Source organism: Megalobrama amblycephala, linkage group LG16 (assembly GCF_018812025.1).
Source record: "Megalobrama amblycephala isolate DHTTF-2021 linkage group LG16, ASM1881202v1, whole genome shotgun sequence".
In the NCBI taxonomy this organism is placed as follows: domain Eukaryota; kingdom Metazoa; phylum Chordata; class Actinopteri; order Cypriniformes; family Xenocyprididae; genus Megalobrama; species Megalobrama amblycephala.
In genome coordinates, this window is record NC_063059.1 from 30,875,712 (window position 1) to 30,899,239 (window position 23,528).

The window sequence follows — 23,528 nt, forward strand, 5'->3', positions numbered from 1 at the left end:
TGTTCGCCATGCGCACTGTACATACACTAGATCAGTAAATGAATGATTAAAAGGAGAGTTCAGTTCATTTCAGTAAACACGAATTTGAGTGATTTATTTATGAATCAGAGTTCACTACATGGACAACATCACTACATGGTGCAAACAACCTGTGTGTGGATTCTACAAAATTACTACTTTTGTGTTCCACAAAAAAAGGAAAGATACAGGTTTGAAACAAAGAAATTAGGGTTTATAAATGATTTATTTGCTGTCCCTTTTACTTGACTTTCACATGCTCAGGAACTCACACTTGCATACCTGACTTGGCTCCACGGTACATGGTTGTCCTTCGTCGCTCTTTACCCGTCTGTATGGTAACGGTGTTTGAAGAGCTCCATGCATTTGATAGCCCTCGGCTCACTTGAGTGGTGTCATCTGCAACTCCCCTCTGCATGTGAAAAAAAGGGCATTTATTTGTCTGAAAAAGCAGAGAGCCACTGTATTTGCATAAAAACATTCATGCAGTGGAATTTGTCAGGTGATCAACATGACAGATTCACCTCCTCAGCTTAATGAGCCTCAGCTCCAACAGTTACCAGCAGTAAGAGTGAAAAATGAACTCAGTGATTCATGAAGCACAGTGCCATTCTGAAACACTGGCGTGCAGGATTGATGACTCTGCTTTCAATGTGATGACATAGCCAAGAGCTTTTGTGTGAAAGCATGTACGATATCCGGTGTGTTTGTATAGTGTGTGTGTGTGTGTGTGTGTGTGTGAACGTGCACAGTAGTCAGTACAGGAGCAGGTTCAAGACCCCAGCGACAGCCCTGCGCTTTTGTTCTTTCTGGCTAATGAAGCCTGTAACAAAGAATAAAGACACTTCGTTATTGATATTTCAGTGATTGGTCCAAAACGTAGGGTGTGGCCATGTTTGTTAAAGGGATAGTTCTTTCTTCTGTTAAACACACAAAAGAAGATATTTTGCAGAATGTCGGTAACCAAACAGTATTTTTTTCTATACTGTGGAAGTCAATGGGGTCCATCAACTGTATGGTTACCGACATTCTTCAAAATATCTTCTTTTGTGTGTGTGTGTGTGTGTGTGTGTGTGTGTGTGTGTGTGTGTGTGTGTGTGTGTGTGTGTGTGTGTGTGTGTGGTTGTGTGTTCAGCAGACAGAATTTAATTTTTGGGTGAATTATCTCTACAAGATGTAAAATAAGTCTCTGATGTCCCCAGAGTGTGTATGTGAAGTTTTAGCTTAAAATACCCCACAGATAATTTTTATAGCATGTTAAAATTGCCAAAAATATAATTCTTTTAATTCAGCCAAGAGGTCATGCCGTAACGAATCGATCTTCTACTGGTCGCACGTCTTCACGTGATGCGAATTCGCAGGTCAGGGTTCACCAAACTTGAACTTTGGAACGCAGCGAAATGCGAAATTTTTCGCACGAGCTTGCGTTTCCGGTCTGACGCATTTGCATGCATTTGAATGGAAGTCAATGAAACAAAAAGTGCAATGTGACCGCACCTTAAGAGGGCGGAGCTTCAAGAGCTCATTCTCCGGTATCAGGAGTCAGTCAGGACGCACTATAATGTCAGAAACTGAGAATACATGCTGCATGGAGATAGAACAGGTATAGTTTAGTTCAATTACGGTTGTAACTTATATTGTCGTCTTGTTTTTATCCACTATATTAGCACAAGCCTGTTTACCGGTTTTATAACGTTTATTGTACTTCACACAAAATACGAAGCGTCTGTTTTCACTCTAGAAAATCACTGTAAGAGCTTAATAAAACACAAACACAGTGCAAGTGTGCATTAAAATATTATCCATAAATTTCTCTCTACCTTGCATTATCATCAACATACACAGTGAAGTACACAGAAACACTAACAGTAAACAAATATATAAAGACCTTATGCCTTTTCTGGTGGTGCTTAATAAACTGGTAAACTTTATATCCGTAAATCAACTCCGATGAACTGTAATAAAGTGCTCTCACCTTCATTACTGCCATATACTGCAGACATAAACGAATTTCAGTAGAGTTGAGGGAGCATTTTCTTCGAAAACAAAATTAATCCACCATGTCTTCAGCGGCTCAGATTTAGGGAATAAATGGAGAGAGCTATGTGGATTAATCCATCCAGCTACAGAACACCTAAAACGCTTGAGAGACATTCTCGGCAGTGCAGCAGTGGCGGACTGTGAACTTGCTGTGAACTCGTACAGAGCAGTTCTATGTTAAAACGGTAGTGTCTGTCAACATTTGTGGATGGGGCCTGTGGCTAATGCGACGTCACACTGCCAAGGATCTGGAAACAGCTTGTTCTGAGACACTGCTTTTGATTTATGGGGATTAAAAAAAAAGAATTGGTTGGATTTTTATCATTATAGGGTGGTTGTGTACACACACTGCCAACACACATTTATGTCTAAACACTATGCAAAAGCGAATTTTGCATAATAGGTCCCCTTTAAGCTCCAAAAATGGCACAAAAACATAAAAAAGCAAAATAAAAATGCGTCATAAATAGTGCTATATACCAAGCTATATTCCATAGGATAGATTTGTATAACTGATAGACCAACATTTTAGTCATAATTCACTGACAAACATCCCTACTGGTGATCTGTCAACTTGAGAACCACTGAAAGTGAGTGGAACTTGAGAACCAGATCAGTAATGGAATAATTCACTGATTTTGATCATTCTGATCTGAATTCAGATCATTCTGGTTCTTTTCAGATCGGTTTTGTTTGCAAATAAGACATTCATATGTCTGAGGACATTTGTTTGCTTTTGACAGTTCCAGGGCTTTTGTGAAAGTTAAAGATTATACTTATTTATAACTACAGATTTAAAACTATAGATTATACTGCATTTTTGTATCCCCATCCACAGACAGTTGGAACAACAGAGGACAGTTATTGTAAGAGTAGGTTTATCACTGAAAATTGTATGGTACTGTGTCTAATCCTTAAACAGAGTTATGGTAAAAATGGAACACTATGGCAACAGCTTTCTTACCTATATGCAACAGCGTAACTGACAGAACGACAGTTTTTCCCCTCCGTTTGGCTAAAATACTGTTCGTGGTCATCGAGTTTGAAATATTGACTACAAACACAGGTTTTTCAAATTTTCCGTCGTGGTATTCTCTCCGTATTTATGATTCTTTGTGGCCTTTAGCCACTGCCTACAACACACTGGATCCTTCACTGGAAAATGAAAGTAACTCACTCCTGCTAAACGTTTACTCTTTGAATTCTTGCATCGAGAAACAATACAAGTCGATACCATTATGACTATAAGTTTGCTAAGAAGTATTTCCTACTAAAGCAAGGTGGTGTTTGACTCTGGTAAGTGTATCTATAGCAGACTGATGGGAGTGGCCTTGGATGGCAACATGCCCATTGCATTATGGGTGCTGAAGTTTTCCTACCTGTTTGGAAAAAGCAAAGGCAACAGCCTTTTTTCCTCTGTTTTCTGTAGTCAGGTAGCAGTGATTTCAAAATGTTCACCTTTCTACTGTATAGGCAGCCAAGTTTTATTGAAAGCCCATTTTGCCATCGGTGAAGTATCCCTTTCAATTTCTTCATTTTTAGTTGAGGTAAACTAAATAAATGGCATTTTTAAATAGCTATGTAATATTTAAAAAAAAAAACTGGTGGACTTTCACATTGAATCCTGATATTTCCTTCTGCTCCCATTCGGATCTGTAGCAGCGTTTGATTTCCATGTGCTATCAGGATCCAGAGGAGAGGCTCGTGTGTATTATAAATATATGAATGACATATGCATGTGCTGTGCTGGCAGTGAAAGGAGGATTGTGTGACAGTAATCAGAGTCCTGCTCTTCTCCGCTCCCGTCCTGCAGGCCTGGAGTTCCCCTGGGGGCCGAAGCCCTTTGCGGAGGTGGTGGCTGGGCCCTTACTAAGGAACAACCGGCAGACTGCAGATAGCGGTGCCCTGGAGGGGTCCTTCGTGGGGGTTTACTTCTCTGCACACTGGGTGAGCGCTTTTGTGTTAGTTTTTCTAACATACCTGTACTTTGGAGACAAAGTTAAGGTTTAATTTTATTTCAGCTAGTTGCCAAGGCAACATTTCTCATTGTAATTTAGTTTAACTTGATTTTAGTTAAATAATTAAAACTAAAACTCATATAAAAAGGTATAAAAACCATAAAGACACGTTAAAAATATTAAAAATGACAGCTTTACTAAATGACAAAATTAATAAAACTATAACTAAAATGAAAATGGAATATATAAAAATAAAAACTAATGAAAAATATTAATAAAAACTATAATAATATCTCAATACTAAAATGACACCGGTTAGTAAATTAGCAACAGAATTGAACATAAACAAAAAATGACTTGCGGCTCAGTGAGGGAGTCAATAATGGCTCTGAACGATTTGGTGATTGAGTCTAATTCAAGTCTTTATTAAAGGGATAGCTCACCCAAAAATGAAAATGTTGTCATCATTTACTCAACCTCAAGTTGTTCCAAACCTGTATGAGTTTTGTTCTTCTGTTGAACACAAAAGATGATATTTTGAAGAATGTTGGTAACCAAACAGTTGACGGTAGCCATTGACTTCCATAGTAGGGGAAAAAAATACTATGAAAGTCAATGGCTACCATCAACTGTTTGGTTACCAACATTCTTCAAAATATATTCTTTTGTGTTCAACTGAAGAAAGAAATACATACAGGTTTGGAACAACTTGAGGGTGAGTAAATGATGACAACATTTTCATTTTTGGGTGAACTATCCCTTTAACTCGTGTGTAAATTTGAGGTAGTTTAATGAATCTTTTTGAATGAGTCTTTTAAAAGAACCAGTTCATAAGAGTCATTTTTCTCATGAATCCATGAATTGGATATCAAAGCTCAGTGGTGTTACTGTTCCTCTTGGGTTTCCCATCATATGAAACGTTTTCCACAGACACCCTGTTATTTCCCACTGTAAAAATCACTCTGTACACTCAGGCCAGTATGTGACGCACTCATTCGCGTTCATGGTGGAGCGGTTTCTTAACTGACAGCGTTTCTCGACTCTTCTGCAAACACGAGCACTGCTAGTGCCAGTCCACTGGGCAGCCGCCACAGTAGTGGTAGCTTGTTTTTCCAGTCCCCCCTTTTCCAAACCCAGACAAATTGTGAAGATGAGCCACAAAACCAGGCTGTATATTTCAGTTTATTATTCCAACACCACATTCCTCGCTCCTAACCAGCGTAAAGTGAACCTCTGTTAAAGTGACTTTTATAAGACTAAGTGCCTGGACATATTGTTGCCGTCGATTATACTAATGCCACTTTTTTCCTCCGTTTGAAAACGACCTCATTTGACCTCAAGGAAACTCAAGGAAGCTTTGTGACTCTGTATCTGTAAAGAAACACAGAGACCGATATATATACTTACTTACTTATTTATTATATATATATATATATATATATATATATATATATAATATATTATATAATATAATGTGTGAGTGCTGTACATGCTTATACTTTTCATGTTCATACTTTTCAGTTGGCCAAGATTTCTAAAAATCCTTTCTTTGTATTGGTCTTAAGTAATATTCTAATTTTCTGAGATACTGAATTTGGGATTTTCCTTAGTTGTCAGTTATAATCATCAAAATTAAAAGAAATAAACATTTGAAATATATCAGTCTGTGTGTAATGAATGAATATAATATACAAGTTTCACTTTTTGAATGGAATTAGTGAAATAAATCAACTTTTTGATGATATTCTAATTATATGACACACACCTATGTGTATGTGTGTGTGTGTGTGTGTGTGTGTGTGTGTGTGTATATATATATATATATATATATATATAGCTGAATATCAGTCAGGGTCCTCTTATTTTTCAATAATAATAATCTAATAAATATTAATAATTTCAAGGAATAAAATTCAAAGCAGTCAATTCACACACATTACATTTTTTTTTTTTATATTTTATTTTAGATGGCCAGGGAAAATAAAAGAGTTGCAACGTAATATACTGTACAATTTACCATAATGTTTGTCGAATGTGCATCAAATCATCCATTTCCAGTTAGACATACAGTACAGTCCAAAAGTTTGGAACCACTAAGATTTTTAATGTTTTTAAAAGAAGTTTCATCTGCTCACCAAGGCTACATTTATTTAATTAAAAATACAGTAAAAAACAGTAATATTGTGAAATATTATTACAATTTAAAATAACTGTGTACTATTTAAATATATTTGACAAAGTAATTTATTCCTGTGATGCAAAGCTGAATTTTCCGCATCATTACTCCAGTCTTGCTGTTTTATATGATAGGTTTACTTGAAACTATTTAGTGGAATTCTGTTAAATGTACACTACCATTTAAAAGTTTAGCTCTGAAAGATATTTTTTAATACTTTTATTCAGCAAGGATGCATTAAAGTGGCATTTATGATGTTACAAAAAGGTCTCTTCCTGTCTAATTCATTCTGATAATTAGACCTAGACAAAATCTGCAGACTTATTGCATTTTCTGCGCTGATGTTATCAGGGAAATCTGTGGAATTGATTCAGATATGGTAAATGAGTACTACTCGCATACTAGTGGCTGGAAGCGTTAATCAGATCTGCTTAAATATTTGATAAAGAAAGGCAGAAGGGCCGGAGGATATTTAAAACTTTGTGAATGACAGGCGTTTGAGTTCTGCGTGAATCTGCTGAGCTTTCGTTCAGCGTGGGCCTGCCGGTGGTCAAAGGCCTGGAGAGCTCTTGAAGAGAGCTGAGTGAAGCATGTCAGGCTGTATGTAACACTCTTGTGACAAGAGAAAATCATGCAGCTCAAAATACCTCCAAGCCATAAAAGTGTGGATGAGTTTAAAAGCTCTTTCAGGCCCTATTCACTTTTTGTTTTGTCTTTTTCTTAAAAGAGTGCTGAACTGCAGGGAGAGTAATATTAAGTGCTCTGGGCGCACACTAGGCCACTAAGTGCTGTTTATTATCAGAAACCCTTTAGGAGATCTTGTCATAACTTATGTATGTGTTTGTGTGGGTTTTCTCCCGCAGTGTCCTCCTTGTCGCAGTCTAACCCGAGTGTTGGTGGAATCATACCGGAAAGTGAAAGAAGCAGGACACAAATTTGAGATCGTGTTTGTCAGTGCTGATAGGTAAGAAACACACATTTTAAAAAATTATTATTATTTAACATTTTTTACATAATTTCAGTGGATTCTTTTTATGCCATATGTTTTTTTTATCCCCTAAATTTAGAAATTTCGAGGTTTAAATTTGTTTTGAATCCCTGATTTTCAGTGTGACCTGACTTTTGGACTTTAGGATGCACCAATAATTCAGACTCTGGCCGATAATTATTTTCATCACCAATAAATGGCTGATCTTAAAGGTCCCGTTCTTCGTGATCCCATGTTTCAAACTTTAGTTAGTGTGTAATGTTGTTGTTAGAGTATGAATAAAATCTGTAAAATTTTAAAGCTCAAAGTTCAATGCCAAGCGAGATATTTTATTTAACAGAAGTCGCCTACATCGAACGGCCAGTTTGGACTACATCCCTCTACTTCCTTCTTTAATGACGTCACTAAAACAGTTTTTTGACTAACCTCCGCCCACAGGAATACACAAGAGTTGCGTTTGTAGAGTGTGTTTGTCGCCATGTCGTCGAAACGCTGTTATTTTCATCCCGCAGTCCAGTCACCGGGTCTGATTCCGGCTCAAATTGATAGGGTAAAATTAAAGACATGTTTACAATAATACGAGCGCGTGCATCTCCACGTTATGGTAAGAGGCGTGACCTTTCCGGGCAAGGTTCGATAAGCTGCTGTCGAATCACAACACAGGAACCACTGGCACAATCAGAACTCGTTACGTATTTCTGAAGGAGGGACTTCATAGAACAAGGAAGTCATCAGCCCGTTTTTATGACAGTGGAAACAGCGGTATACAGATAAGTAAATTATGTGAAAAATACTGTGTTTTTTTACACGCGAAACATGAACACATGTTATATTGCACACTATAAACACAATCAAAGCTTCAAAAAACCACGAAAAACGGGACCTTTAATATTTTACACTGTTTCGTCTTAATAAATAAAAAGTGAAACACTAAAAACAATAATTTTCAATGCTTCAGGTGAATATAGGAATCATGACATTATGTACATTATGAAAAATGGATATTAGTTTTGAGATTTGCTAAAGATTACATTTAACAGTGTTATTAAATTATTAATTAAGTGCTAAAGATTAACTTTTAAGTGAGCATTAGATGTTGGCAAAGGTAATCTAAATGTGAAAATTAGGAAAATGAGTGCAATTAAATATCCAATATTGGCCTATATACAGTTATATAAAATATCAACTGATAGCAAAATCGATAGTGATTGCACATAATATCAGCCATATATGAGAGTCGGACTTGTAACCCGAAGGTTGTGGGTTCGATTCTCATTACCAGCAGGAAATGTAGGTGGGGGAGTGAATGAACAGCGCCAAAGTCCTTTTCAAGGAAAGTCTGTATATTTGCAATGCCTCCGGGCAGCTTTTTCAGGCATCCAAGACCAAGTCCTATCTGTTTGAATAGGGGAATCCTGAAATCTCAAAAACTGCTTGCCAAACTCACAATTAAATAACATATTTCAAATCAGCAACAAAAAAAGGAGTGAAGCACCCAAACCCCCAATCACTCCCCGGGCGCCGCAGCAAAAATGGCTGCCCACTGCTCTGGGTGTGTGTTCACAGTGTGTGTTCAATACTCACTGTTGTGTGTGTGTGCACTTGGATGGGTGAAATGCAGAGTATGGGACACCATACTTGGCCACACGTCACTTTCACTTTCATTATTTTAAATGTGGACGGCAATTTAAACATGCAGATGTGCCTTGTGATGTAGGTCGGAGGAGTCGTTTACGCAGTACTTCAGCGAGATGCCGTGGTTGGCAGTGCCGTACACAGACGAGGCCAGACGGTCACGACTCAACAGACTCTATGGAATCCAAGGTACGTCTGTGGACTTTAACTCTGGCTCAGGTGGACGTGAATTTGTTTGATATAACAGCGTGTGGTTGGATGTCACGTTGGCCGTCGCTGGATACAGCTGACCCTGCCAGGAACTGCAAACTGAGCTGTAGGACCTCAGGAATGTGGGCGGCTAATCAAGTTTACTTTACTATTACTGTTCCCCACCGCTCCCTCTCTCTTTAACTCGCTCTCTCTGGATCTCGCTCTCACTCTGTGTGACAATTCTGAAAACATGGTTTTTAAGGGGGTAGTTCAACCAAAAATGATCATTCTGACATCATTTATTCACCCTCATGTCATTCCAAACCAGCATGGTTTTATTTCTTCTGAAGAACACAAAAGAAGATATTTTAAAGAATGTTTTTGTCCATGTAATGAAAGTCACTAGGGTCCAAAACAACACTTGGAACCCCATTGACTTTTATTACATGGACCAAAAAAAAAAAAAAAAAACCCAGATACATTTTTCAAAATATCATAGAGGTTTGGAATGACATGAGGATGATGAATTGATTGTTTTCAGCCCCAAAAAAACTCTTAATGTATCATACAACCCCTTTAACAGTCAAAAAAGCCTCTCTCTGCTTTCTGCTCTTCTCCACTGGGAGTGGATGCATTGAGAGAGAAAGAACTGGCTTCTGGCCTATCCGGTCTGGAATGTGTGGAATTCATCTTGGATGAGTTGATACTGACTCCCCCATCCCTCCACCTCCAGCCTGAAGTCGGTGTGTGGCTGATAAGGCCACTAATACTGCAGGCAGATTTCTATCTCAAAGAGGGCTTGAGAGGGTCCGGCCGTACAGAGAGATCAGTGTGACCACAGGCCGTCTGACTGTGTCTTTGTGGAAGAATGTGTGCTGGTGTTGTGCTTAGGGTGTGGAGGGCCTTTATGTGGTCTAAAGCCACTGTTCAGCTCCACTTACCATCTCACACACTAACCGTTAAACATGGTAAGGCATGTCAAAGACAATAATACAAAGTAATAAAATTAAAGATGAATAATTTTGTTGACATTTTGTCACATTCATTCATTTTTGTCCATTTTACTCTGATAAACGGCATCTAGTCTAACCGAGCTCTGATACACATTTACTAACATCTGACATTTTAATCCCCCAAAGTGCCTTGCCCTGTGTACTTCCTTTCTATACTATTTGTGACCCTGGACCACAAAACCAGTCATGATTAGCACGGGTATATTTGTAGCAATAGCTAACAATATGGGGCCAAATTATCGATTTTTCTTTAATGCCAAATATCATTAGGATATTAAGTAAAGATAATGTTCCATGAAGATATTCTGTAAATTTCCTACCATAAATATATATATAAAAAACAAAAAATTGTGAGTGGATATACATTGCTAAGGACTTCATGTGGACAACTCTAAAGGAGATTTTCTCAATTTAGATTTTTTTTTTTTTTTTTTTTTTTTTTTTGCACCCTCAGATTCCAGATTTTCAAATAGTTGTATCTCGGCCAGATATTGTCCTATCCTGACAAACCATACATTAATGGAAATACATCCCTATTTATAGCTTTCAGGTGATGTATAAATCTCAATTTCAAAAAATTGACCCTTATGACTGGTTTTGTGGTCCGGGGTTACATTTTTGTTTTGTTTGTTTTTTGTTTGGCTTTGCTTTGTTTTTGTTTTACTGTTTTTTGTTTGTTTGTTTCTGCTGTTGTTTTGTTTTTGTTATTTGTTTTTGTTTTTTGCTTTTTGTTTTTTTGATTGTTTTTGTTTGTTTTTTCTGCTGTTGTTTTGTTTTTATTTGTTTTTGTTTTTTGATTGTTTTTGTTTTTTGTTTTACTGTTTTTTGTTTTTGTTTGTTTGTTTGTTTCTGCTGTTGTTTTGTTTTTGTTATTTGTATTTGTTTTTTGCTTTTTGTTTTTTTATTGTTTTTGTTCTTTGTTTGTTTCTGCTGTTGTTTTGTTTTTATTTGTTTTTATTTTTGCTTTTTGTTTTTTTTTGATTGTTTTTGTTTTTTGTTTTACTGTTTTTTGTTTGTTTGTTTGTTTCTGCTGTTGTTTTGTTTTTGTTATTTGTTTTTTGCTTTTTTATTTTTTATTGTTTTTGTTTTTTGTTTTACTGTTTTTTGTTTGTTTGTTTCTGCTGTGTTGTTTTGTTTTTATTTGTTTTGTTTCGTTTTTTGATTTTTTTTTTTTTTTTTTTTTTTGCTGTGTTGTTTTGTTTGTTTCATCTCACACACTAAGAATTAAACATAAGGCATGTAAAAGACAATAATACAAAGTAATAAAATGTAAAGATGAATTATTCTTTCATTTTGTTCACATTTTGTCACCATTAATTTTTGTCCATTTTATTCTTATAAACGCATATTGTTTGTCAGCAAAAGCACAAAAATGATGAATTAAAAAATGTAAAAACATGAAGCATTAACACAAACACAGTAACATGTAGCTAATACTTAACAATAAGTTTAATACAAAATTAAACAATATTTTTACAGAATCTATTTATTTTAATCTTAATTGTAGTATGTTAACATTATATATTATGAACTTACATGAACAATAGTACTCTACTGTTCAATGGTATGGGGTTGAGTTTCTTTTCTTTCTTTTTTTTTAATGTTTTTGAAAGTAGTCTCTTATTCTCACCAAGGTTGCATTTATTTGATTAAAATAACAGTAAAACAGTAATATTGTGAAATATTAAAATTTAAAATCGCTGTATATTTTAATATATTTAAAATTAATTTATGGCTAAGCTAAATTGTCAGCATCATTACTCCAGTCTTCAGTGTCACATGATCCTTCAGAAAACATTGTTATGTCTAGTAGAGTGCTATATGTTTAGTATATAGCAGTGTAAAAAAGAAGGTGATTTTACACCAGTGAGATTTCACGGTTATCTCGCTTGCCGTGGTTGGTAGGGACAAAAACAGATTTATATGAATAAACGTTATTTATATAAATTTATATACAGTTTTTTAATTTTAACTTTCTCCAGGTATCCCCACACTGATTTTGCTGGACACAGAGGGTCACATGATCACGCGACAGGGGCGAGTGGAGATTCTCAATGACCCCGACTGTCGGCTCTTCCCGTGGCACCCACGACCCGTCCTGGAGCTCAGCGAATCCAACGCCGTGCAGCTGCATGAAGGGCCCTGTCTCGTGCTGTTCGTAGGTGAGATGATTCTTCTCTTCTTTCTTTTGAGATCACTGCAGAGGAGCACTCAAAGCCTATTGACTCTTCACCTCCCTTTTTTAAGTACTATGCTCATTCATCTTTCTAACACATCATGCCTTTTTTCTCTCTCATCTCGCTGTTTTAATCTCTCTTTTAGACGCTGAGGAAGAGGGAGAGCTGGAGCCAGCCAAGGAGCTCATCCAACCAATTGCAGAGAAGATCATGGCCAAGTACAAAGCCAAGGAGGAGGAGACGCCCCTGCTCTTTTTTGTAGCTGGAGAGGTACGTTTGTCAATATGTGTGTGTGAAAGGGTTCACTTTTATTTTTATATTTGTTTTTTATTTTAGTTTAAGTTTTAAAAATTTTACGTTTTGCTTAAAAACGTTTCATATAATTTATATTTTATTTCAGTTTTATTTCAATTATAATTAATTATTTAATTAACAGTAACAACGCTGATATAATATACATGAATGGTTCTTTTGGATCTATTAATGAATGAGTTCACATAATTGGTCTAAATGATTTGTTCATGAATCAAACTGATTCAGTTCTCTAGTTCAGCTCAATGACTTGATCCGCAGCGGGTAACAGCTTACTGGAGGGCAAGATTATTATTGAATAATGATTTATATCTTGGTCTGTTTATCACACAAAGCGTCATGTGACTTCAGAAGACTTGTATTATGAACTGAATAACTCATATGGACTACTTTTATGAGCCTTTTGAGTCATTTTTGAAGCTTGAAAGCTCCAGTAACCATTCATTATAATGCATGGAAAATGAGTTAACGGTACATTATTCCAGTGCAAATTCCTTTACATAAAAAGTATTTAATGTTTGAAAAGACATGGAGGTGAATAAATAATGACAGATTTATTACTGCCTTCCCGTTATTGCCATTACACACACATGTGACTATTTTGTTATGTCTAATAATATTCCTAGACAAATAACATCTAACTAACGGGACGTAACAAGTTCCTTTAAGGGTTTATTAAGATTTTTTTAAAATCTTTTTTTTTTTTCTTCTCTTCCACAACAATGAATGTTTGAATGTTTGCTTGCTTTCACACATAAGTGTGATGTGCCATCTGTTTCTGTATATTTGTGTAAAACAATCCTTCGGGAGGGCGGCCTGCAATCACCAACATGTACATGCAGTAAATAAAAGGAGCTGCAGTTGAATGGCAAGCACATGTAGCAAAAGCCTCAAACCCGGAGGGTGCCAAAACAGCTGTGCCCTTCTCTCTCCCCCTCCCTCCCTCGCTTTTTTCATCTCCCTGATCACCTCTTCGTCTTTCAAGCCTGCATGCCAAGAGGGAGAAAAGCCAACATTTTCATAACTCTTAAATCTCCTGTTTTCTCTTTGTGACCTTTGCGGAAGTCATGTAGAGAGCGACGGCAGCCGTAATTAATAGACGATTAGCCATCCCTTTCTTTCCTTTTCCCCTTCTCAATTTAACTTTTTTTGCCACCGTTCAGTCTTTCTTTGTGTGAGGCACGCCCAGAAATGGCAGATCTTCAGGATGGCATTTCGCTATGCCATGGTTTGAGTTTCAGGCATTCCCCGCACATGTTTTTTAGCTGTGCACGTCTAACCGAGCTCTACGTTACACATTTACCAACATCTTAATTTTACATTTTAATCCCTCAAAGTGCCTTGCCCTGTGTACTTCCTTACTATACTACTTTTGTTTTTTGTTTTGTTACTGTATTTGTTTTGTTTGGCTTTGCTTCTTTCTTTTTTTTTGCTTTGTTTTGTTTTTTACTTTACCCTGTTATTTTGTTTTGCTGTAGTTTTGTTTAGTTTGGCTTTGCTTTGTTTTGTTTTTTTGTGTTTTGTTTTGTTTTGCCATGTTGTTTTATTTTTTTTTGTTATTCGTTTTGTTTTTCATTTTGTTTGGCTTTGCTTTTTTGCTTTATTGTGTTGTTTTGTTTCTTTGCTGTGTGCTGTGTTTTTGTTTTGCTTTGTTGTTGTTTTTTGCTTTTACTGTTATGCTTTTTGTTTTGCTGTGTTTTGTTTTTTTTATTGCATTTTTGTTTTATTTTTTGTTATTTGTTTTGTTTTTCATTTTGTTTGGCTTTGCTTTACTTTTTTTTTTTTCTTTGTTTCGTGTTGTTTTTTTGCTTTGTGATGTTTTTTTTTTTTTTTTGTATTTTTAAGTGATAATACATATTATTATACAAGTTATGTTAATTTCTCACGTTAACACCTTAAAGTCTTGTGGCAATACTTTTGTGTATTTTAATGTTTATCCTGGCAAAATGACTTGCCCCTTAGGCTTTGTCCCATTGTAATAAATTACTGTAAATGACTGAGGGCCAAAATGATTTCCTGTGGTAACTGACAGCAAGTCACTTATTTTGATAATTTAACCTGTATTGAAGACAGAGTATTTCTTTAATGTAAGGTCATTATATGGAGCAAATTTTCAACAGGCCTTTATTTATTCATTTATTCATTCATTGCGTAACTCAACACATTATTTCACTTTTAACATAGTCCAGAAATGTACTGCAAATCAGTATCAAGGATTAACTTCATGTGTACAGGCCAGCACTGTCAAATCAGAGCAGATTGTGAGTGAAGAAATAAAGGAAAATGAGATGCAGTGTAAGAAACTCTGTAGCCTGTTAAGGGCCAGAGCAGCTGTAGGATCTCAGAGTCTAGAAGACAGTAAGTGTGTGTTCAGAGGCTGAAAATGGCCTGTTATCCTGAACCCTTAACACTTCATGTTTCAATGAGCAGCTATTTTGAAGAAAGTATGTGGAATTCTTTCACAAGTAAACTAAATCAATTATGTTGAAGTGTTGAAGATGGGATTTAATACATGTTAACACTATTATTGTGTGTGTGTGTGTACTTTCATTCAAGGGTTTTAGGTTCGTAAAAAGTATTATTATTCAGTAAGGACGAATTAAATTGATCAAAACTGACAGTAAAGACATTTATAATGTCACAAAAGATTTCAATATCAAATAAATGCTGTATTTTGGAACTTTCTATTAATCAAAAAATCCTGAAAAAAACAATTTATTACAGTTTCTTTCCACATAGATATTAAGTAGCACAACTGTTGTCAATGCTAATAATAATAAGAAATGTTTCTTGATCAGCAAATCAGCATATTAGAATAATTTCTGAAGGATCATGTGACACTGAAGACTGGAGTAATGACTGCTGACAATTCATCTTTGCCATCACAGGAAAAAAAAGACATTTTAAAATATCACAATATTACTGTTTTTACTGTATTTTTGAACAAATAAATGCAGCTTTGGTGAGCATAAGAGACTTCTTTAAAAAACGTTCAAGTCACCCTGTGGTGAAAATCAAGTTTTAAATGTGGTTTATATGTCTATGTGGTGTTTTTAATATGCTTTAAGACAAACCATGTGCAAATTCATAAGTCAACACCATTGCTGCAGTTTACCAAAGACAGTCTCAAAAAAGCAGTTTGAAATCGCTGGTGTTTGTGACGTCACAAACTACCTGGTAACCAAACACGTCAACATGCCGGCGGACTTTAGCATATAATTAACTATGACGCACTGAAGCAAGGGAGTCTCAAAAGAAGCTAGGTATATTTTACTGTTGATATGAAATATCGGGTAGTCAAGCAAAAGGCTAATCATATTAATTACCGTTATGTGGCCGCTGTTGTAAAAAGCGATGCCATTGCGCAGCGTTTACCTCAGTAAGTTGACCGAGTGAGTGGAGGCGGGGCTAATTAGCATATTCATATATCCACGTATAATAAATGAAGCAAGGGTGTAGAGTTACATTCAAGATATTTTAAAGCATGAAGGCATGAAGAAAACGTTTTATGTCATTTTGGTGATCAAAGATGAGTATTAAGGGATAAAATTATTGACTACAGGGGGACTTGTCCACCAATGTTTGTTGTTGTTGTTGGTTTTATAATCCAGTTGACAATTTTTTTTTTTTCTTTGCTAATCAATAGCATACCTCAAATGCTGTCGATAGAGCTTAATACATATATTTAACTGACTATATTCCTTTAATCAGTGACTAAATAGTCAAACAAAGCTTGGCAGCGGGAGACGCATTCTTGCACTGATGGCTTTTATTTTATTTCCAGTGTGTGATTATTTGAACTCTGGTGCAGTGCACAGCTAGAACACTCTTGGGTTCAGATCAGAGCTCTCTCAGATAACCAATCAGCACAGGCCCTTCGTAGTGAGCTGGCCAATCAGACGGCCTTATCTCTGCTTGCATGAGCAGATGGCTAATGCTTATGGAATGCTACAGGCCCACAATAGGCAGAATAAACTTCACGTTGTAGGGCCGGTGCAATTTGGTAAACACACTGGCCCTTATCACGCTAGCAGCTGGAGGCAGCCACAGGCTGACCCTTTGTCTCCGCACGGAGAGCTCAGCGCTGGAGGCGGCGAGGGACTGTGTCTGTGTGTGTGTGTGTAAAAGGGCCGCCAGGGTTGAAGAACAGTTTACACAAGGTTAGCTGCTCCACAAAAGAAGATGCATGGCTTTCCATTGAGAGGCAGACAGCCTGAGAGATGTAATCTTTTCATATCTAAAAGCCTGGAAGGGTTACACTGACAGACTCTGTTTCTCACTGTATTTGCTTCTGCTGATGGACGGCTTTCGCTGAGCTTTATCTGTTCACAATTTTACAAGGGCGCATTTAGCGCAAATCCCAGAAACAAGCTTTACACGTTGTAATATGTCAAATTTTGACAGTCATTGTCTCTCCTGGTGCAGCTATTTAATCATTTGCAGTGTGTTGTGAGCTCAGATCAGACAGTGGAATGCATCTGGAACATGGAAAAGGAAGTGATTATGGGTAAAATCACCAGTGACCACATGTGATCCACATTTCCTGTTTCATAAAATGGGAAACGGCCAATCTGCAATTATATTAGTGATTCACCACCCTTTATATTGCATATGTGTCGCTGATTTTGTATTTTTTAGGTAGTAACTATAATGTTAGACTATTCAAATATCAAGTTTTCCTCAATGTAACAAAACTGCTATTCCATCTCTCAGTAGTTTCGTTTGAAGTCGAGGTCACAAACTTTTTCTGTTTGCCATACGTGTCCTTTTTAGGCAGCAAAAACAGCACAGCAAGTCTTTTACAGGCCCAAGATCTGATTGTGTGGTTTAATCCATGTACTGCTGTGGAATAGCTCATAGTTTCACTGCGAGCCAGTTTGAGATGAAATAAATGAGCCGAGATCTCATCGAAACTGTTGTACTGCCCTCTTGTGGTGAAAAAAAATACATATTGCATTATAATGTCTTCCATGTGAAGTTAAAGGGTTAGTTCACCCAAAAATGAAAATAATGTCATTTATTACTCACCCTCATGTCGCCCTGTAAGACCTTCGTTCATCTTCAAAGCACAAATTAAGATATTTTGATGAAATCCGATGGCCTTCATTGCCAGCAAGATAATCACTTTCAGATGTCCAAAAAAAACATATTTACATCAGTTCATGTGACTACAGTGGTTCAACCTTAATATTATAAAGTGACAAGAATACTTTTTGTGCGCCAAAAAAAACCAAAATAACGACTTTTCAACAATATCTAGTAAGGGACGATTTCAAAACACTGCTTCGAAGCTTTACGAATCTTTTGTTACGAATCAGTGGTTCGGAGCGCCAAAGTCACATGATTTCAGGCTTTGTTACTTCATAAGTGTTTTGCAATTTCAACAGTTCACGTGACTTTGGCAGTTTGATACACGCTCCGAACCACTGATTTGAAACAAAAGATTTGTAAAGCTTCGAAGCTTCATAAAGCAGTGTTTTGAAATCGCCCATTACTGGATATTGTTGAAAAGTCATTATTTTGGGGGTTTTTTGGTGCACAAAAAGTATTCTCATCACTTTATAATTTTAAGGTTGAACCACTGTAGTCACATGAACTGTTTTAAATATGTTTGTTTTGGACATCTGAAAGTGATAATTATCTTGCTGGCAATGAAGACCTCACTGAGCCATCGGATTTCATCAAAAATAAATTTGTGTTCCAAAGATGAACGAAGGTCTTACTGGTGTGGAACGACATGAGGGTGAGTAATTAATGACAGAAATTTTCATTTTTGGGTGAACTAACCCTTTAATATGTAGTTTTTCACTGTGTTTTACTTTTAAAAGGATAAGTATAATCAATTTGTGTTAGACAAAATGGCCTATTGTGTTATTGTGGTGGAGAAAGTAGGCACTTTTAACCTGAAATCAACCTCTAAAGCCTGACATCAGAAAATTCAGTCAGAAAAATGGAACTCTTTAAAATGTAACTGTTTATTGAACCCTTAGACAAAATATGAAAACTAAAAATCAGTTTTTATATTATATTTGATATATGAACAAGGAGGGAAAAAACACCTCAGTTTTATTCAAATACTCAGAAAAATGGAACTCAAAAGGTAAGATGAAATTTAAAATGTAACTGTTTATTGAACCCTTAGACAAAATATAAGTTTTTAAAAGAGTTTCGTCTGCTCAAATCATTTATTTAATTAAAATACAGTAAAAATGTAAATTGCTATTTAAATATATTTGACAAAGTTTTTATATTATATTTGATATATGAACAAGAAAACAGTTGTGTACTTTTTTTTTTTTCAGGATTCCCTACAAAGCATTATACACTACCGTTCAAAGTTTGGGGTCAGTAAAAAAACACCTCAGTTTTATTCAAATACTCAAACCAAGCAAAAAATTAAATTTGATGCAGTTATTGATATTTCTGAATTTCTCATCAAATAATCCTGGCCAAAAGGTAAGATGAAATTCTGATAGCTTGTAATGTAAATCAGTGAGATTTTATAACAGTATTGCAGACTGTATTTTTAATTAAATAAATGTACTTGAAACTTCTTTTAAAAACATAAAATGTTCCAAACTTTTATATACATATCAGTTTGTCACTCTTTTTTTACTTTATATAAATGATCAAAGCTCTGTAGATTTTATTGTGGCAACAAATCACTACAAAATAAAATTGAGATTGAGATGCATAAATAAACATTCCTCAAAGGCCTGATCCTCCTATTTTATACTCACATTTTAACATGATTTTTCTATTAAAAAATGATGTATAGATCATTAAGTAAACCTTTGTTGCTTCAGTGCAGTAAATGTTCATCTTGAAATAGTAGAAACGATATACAAGTTATTCTTAAATTTAGTTTATAGAAATCAGTATATAAAAGAAAAACGTGTCCAACGACATGAATGATCCATCCATATAGATGTTATGTTTGCAGCTTGAGGTTAAGACTGTTAAAGACGTTCAGAAAATAAAATCACTCTGCCTTTGCCTTTGTTACCCCACAAATACACATTTAGGATCCCCCCCAACTGGAATAATGGGAATGTTTTCCACACTCACACAGTGTGATTCATCTCTCTGAAGTTTCCTGGGGTTGTAGTGCCTCAGAAACAACAAGGTGGGAGATGCGATGTTTTTGTACCCCCTCCTGGTCCTCCCCTGCTGTAGCAGAGACCTCCTCTCAATGGGGAGTGAGAAGAGCTCTCAACTCCGCTCAGGAGAGAGTAAAAAGAAACTTCCCCCGTCTGTGCCATCATGCTGGTTTTGAGAGAAAAAGAGATTTTTTTTTTTTAGACTGGCCTCAATGCAGTTTTTATGTTTCTCATATACTCACAATTCATCTCTAGTCACAGGCTCAATTTAGTCATTTTGCTTTTCACAGACAATGATATTCATATCATTTTCATTTCCCGACAGGATGATATGAGCGATTCCCTGCGGGACTACACCAACCTGCCTGAGGCCGCGCCTCTTCTCACCATCCTGGACATGTCGGCTCGCGCCAAATACGTTAAAGACGTGGAGGAGATCACACCGGCTGTGGTAGAACAGTTTGTTAATGACTTTCTAGCTGAGAAGCTCAAACCGGAGCCCATTTGAAGTCCTGGACTGCACTAAACTCCCCTGCACCGTTACCCGAACCTCCATCTGGTCCTCGACCTCCAGGCGTGCTCTCCCTTCTCTCCCTGTCAGACTGTTCGAACAGAATCGTACTTTGTATTGACATTTTTCTTCTTTTAATACGTGCCCCTCCATCATGAAGCGGCCGCCTCTTCCTGTGGTGCCTTGCATTTACTACAGCGCTGATGGTAAAATGCAGATTTTTACGTTGACTGTCTTTTGCTGTCACATTTAGAGATTAGATTGAACCCTGCAGCTGCAAGTGAACACGGCTTTGTTGTTCTGATTTGCTCTTATCAAGATTTTTAGCAAGTATTTCCTTCTATCCTTGGATATTGTTTCAAGAATCAAGAGCTTAGAATAAATGTAGCTTGGTAGATGTATTATTATTATCATTTTTCCACAGACACTGCACATTATCCGTGGCCATATGTTCTGTACGGCTGTGATTCTCTTCTTATGGGTGCTGATAAATATGCATACATGAACAAGCTGATGTTAATATCCTTGTATAGAAGGCACTATCTATTCTTTGTGTAGCTGCCGCTGTTTATTTTTAATGCAGTTGTCTATGGTTGATTCTTATAAGGACTTGGCCCACCTCGTTGATATTTGATGTTGTTGAATGACTGATCTGTTCCCATCTCAAATATGACATTTAAGTGGATTTTCTGTGAAGGTCCCCTGTATTAAAGTGGTCTCTGTCATTTGAAGGCACAATAAACAGCATCTAATTGCAAGCTTCCTTATGAAATGTAGCCAATTAAAGCACACGGTCTGTCTGTACTTGGTTGTGTCATAGCATTAAAACTCACTGTCTAAAACACCTGTGTTCTTTTTATACATAGAGATATGTTCATAATATGTATTACTCTACTACTCAGTTTCATGTCAAATTAATTTACTTGAATCACTATACATCTGTCTATGTGAACTATCAGTTGATATACAAATTTAAAATACGCATATAGCTTAATATATAATGTGTAAGAAAACAAATTAGTGCATAATATAACCAATCGAGTGTAATTTCTTACCCTTGATTAACTGTTAATAGGCTATTATTATTATTAATTAAGTGAATAACTAAATGTCATTCGTTTTATCTACTGAAATATCTGGACATTTAACACAAAGATGATTGTGAATACATGAAGGGTAAGTGCAAATGCATGTAAACTAAACTATCAGGCTAATCGGGTACCTGTATGCTATGCTAGTACATAAGCTAACTAATACAGAGATAAATGGTCATTATAACGTAGTTGAAACAGCATTTATCATATGATTTTGTAGGAATTGTAAATCAATGGGATTTCGTGGGTGGGACCCAATAGAGTACCTCAGGGATGACGTGTTTTTGTAGGCCAACCTGGAAGTTAGCGGCGCACGGGATCCCTCGATCGAAAGCCTATGCATTTTTCCCATAGACTTTTGGAAAATCGCAAAAAATAAGCTCTGTGTTTAAAAAACGGATTATGACACTTACACGTTTAGTCTATCAAGATAATCTTTACAAGTTAACACAACATTTATACATTTTGAAGTCTAAATAAAGTCGTCAGGTATAAAAGGCTAACAGTAGGCTATAAACGGACTACAGCACACCATGGTCGCGGATCAACGTCATCACCGCCAAGCTTCCTCAAACTTTATTTAAAAACATGCTCGCTGATTATGATCTGCGCTGTGTATGAATACCTATCCACTTTTTCGTGAGAAATGCTGTCCAAATGTCCTATTTGTCATGATGACGTCTAAAGTCCCCGCCAAAGGAAGCAGTCCCTTTTAGCAACTTGTTAGCAAGTGCCGTTTTTATAACACAATAAAGGTTTAAAAAAATCACAAGCGGGTTATAACTGGTGTGTTTTATGTCATAGATCAAAACGTGAAAATATTTAGAGGCTTTGTTAACCACAGACCTTATTTCAGGCGATTTAGCAAAAATCCATTCAAAAAACCCATAGACTTTAGGGTGATGGAACCGCAAGTCCTAAAATGCTGCTAACTCGCTTCCGGGTTTTGCCTACAAAAACACGTCATCTCTGGGTATGCATCGACGTCACTTTCCCGCCGGAACGCGCTCCCTCAGCTGGACTGAGTGGCAAAAGAACCTGCTGCATGACTGGATTTAATAGAGGAAACTGCGAAAACACGAGTAAAACAAACGAATTACACTAAAGGTTGGAATTGAATTTGTTCCTTACATCTTGTCAAATAAACCTAATCCATGGATATTGACATGCAGCCAGGAGTCGTGTTTCCTGATATTTATATGTGCCTGATTTGACGCCGGGGAAATACATCAAGCAAATCTGCCTATGAATATTTTATATAACTACAATATAGGTAGGTTTAAATCCGAGTAATCACTTATATCAATGTTATATCATCATTTTGTCCAGCCCTAAAACATATATAGTTTTATAGTATAGATTTTGTCAGTGTTGTTTATTTAAAAACACCCAATTATGCAGAATATAAGATGGAAAGTATTTAATTGTTTAGTTGTCAACATAATATATATTAATACAATATATACGGTATGATTTTACCTCAAAATCCATTGTTTCGACACAAAATGATAACTGCAAATCCAAGTTTCTCTGCTGGAGTCCAGCTGTTTCTGTGGATTGCAGTGATCGATTTGCTTTTTTCTGTAGCTTTCTGGCAGTTTTTAAATATATAACGTTACCTCAGGTTTTGTGTCAAAGATACAGTCAATCACAAAGCTCTTTCCCGTTTTCGATGTGTTTTGTGTGTTTTTCGCGGCATTCATGCTGAAAACCAATTCTGCCGCTCAATCTTTTGCCACTCAGTGGGCGTGACCGCAGTCCTAACGGTCGACGGTGACGTCACGTGCATACCCTCTATTTGTCACTACACGGGTCTGTTTTGTTTATGCAGTTTTTTTTAGACTACCTTGTGAATCAACGCCCCCAGGGCACGGTTGCCACCTTGTGGATAAAGTAATTACTGCAAAAAAAATTACATGCTCATAAGTACGCCGGTACACGCCTACTATTCAGATGATGAAATTCGCGTCACGCGCACTGTAAGCTGACCCTCGCGTACACGTAAAAAGTGATACTTTAGCCTTAAGGGTTTCAAAGCATGAGACCATTTAGAAATGTTTCCGTCTAAAAACAGAAAACTTTATGTGTTTTGGCTGTTTCATTTTTGGGGGCCTGAAATCGCAAACTTTTGAAAACGGGTTTCAAAGTGCAAGTTTTTGAAAACGATACCGTTATCGTCTCAAAAACGCAAATTTGTGATTACGGTGACGTCGTGTATTACGTGTTTAGTCTATAGCCAACTACTGGCGTGGCAGCATAATACAATGTTTTTAGTTGTTTTCGCAGATACGTGTGAACAGGGATCATTTTGACA

General features: G+C 36.4%; 1 protein-coding gene across 1 annotated transcript in view; it reads left to right on the plus strand.

Moving 5' to 3' along the window:
* Window positions 1–20,962, plus strand: part of nxn (nucleoredoxin) — an 88,132-nt gene extending 67,170 nt beyond the window's left edge. Inside the window, exons 3-8 of the mRNA XM_048160264.1 lie at window positions 3,872–4,005; window positions 7,056–7,156; window positions 8,898–9,004; window positions 12,003–12,182; window positions 12,343–12,467; window positions 19,935–20,962. Coding sequence (XP_048016221.1) covers window positions 3,872–4,005; window positions 7,056–7,156; window positions 8,898–9,004; window positions 12,003–12,182; window positions 12,343–12,467; window positions 19,935–20,117 — 830 coding nt within the window. The 3' untranslated portion in view covers window positions 20,118–20,962. The remainder of the gene's footprint in view (window positions 1–3,871; window positions 4,006–7,055; window positions 7,157–8,897; window positions 9,005–12,002; window positions 12,183–12,342; window positions 12,468–19,934) is intronic.
* Window positions 20,963–23,528: the final 2,566 nt, after the last annotated feature.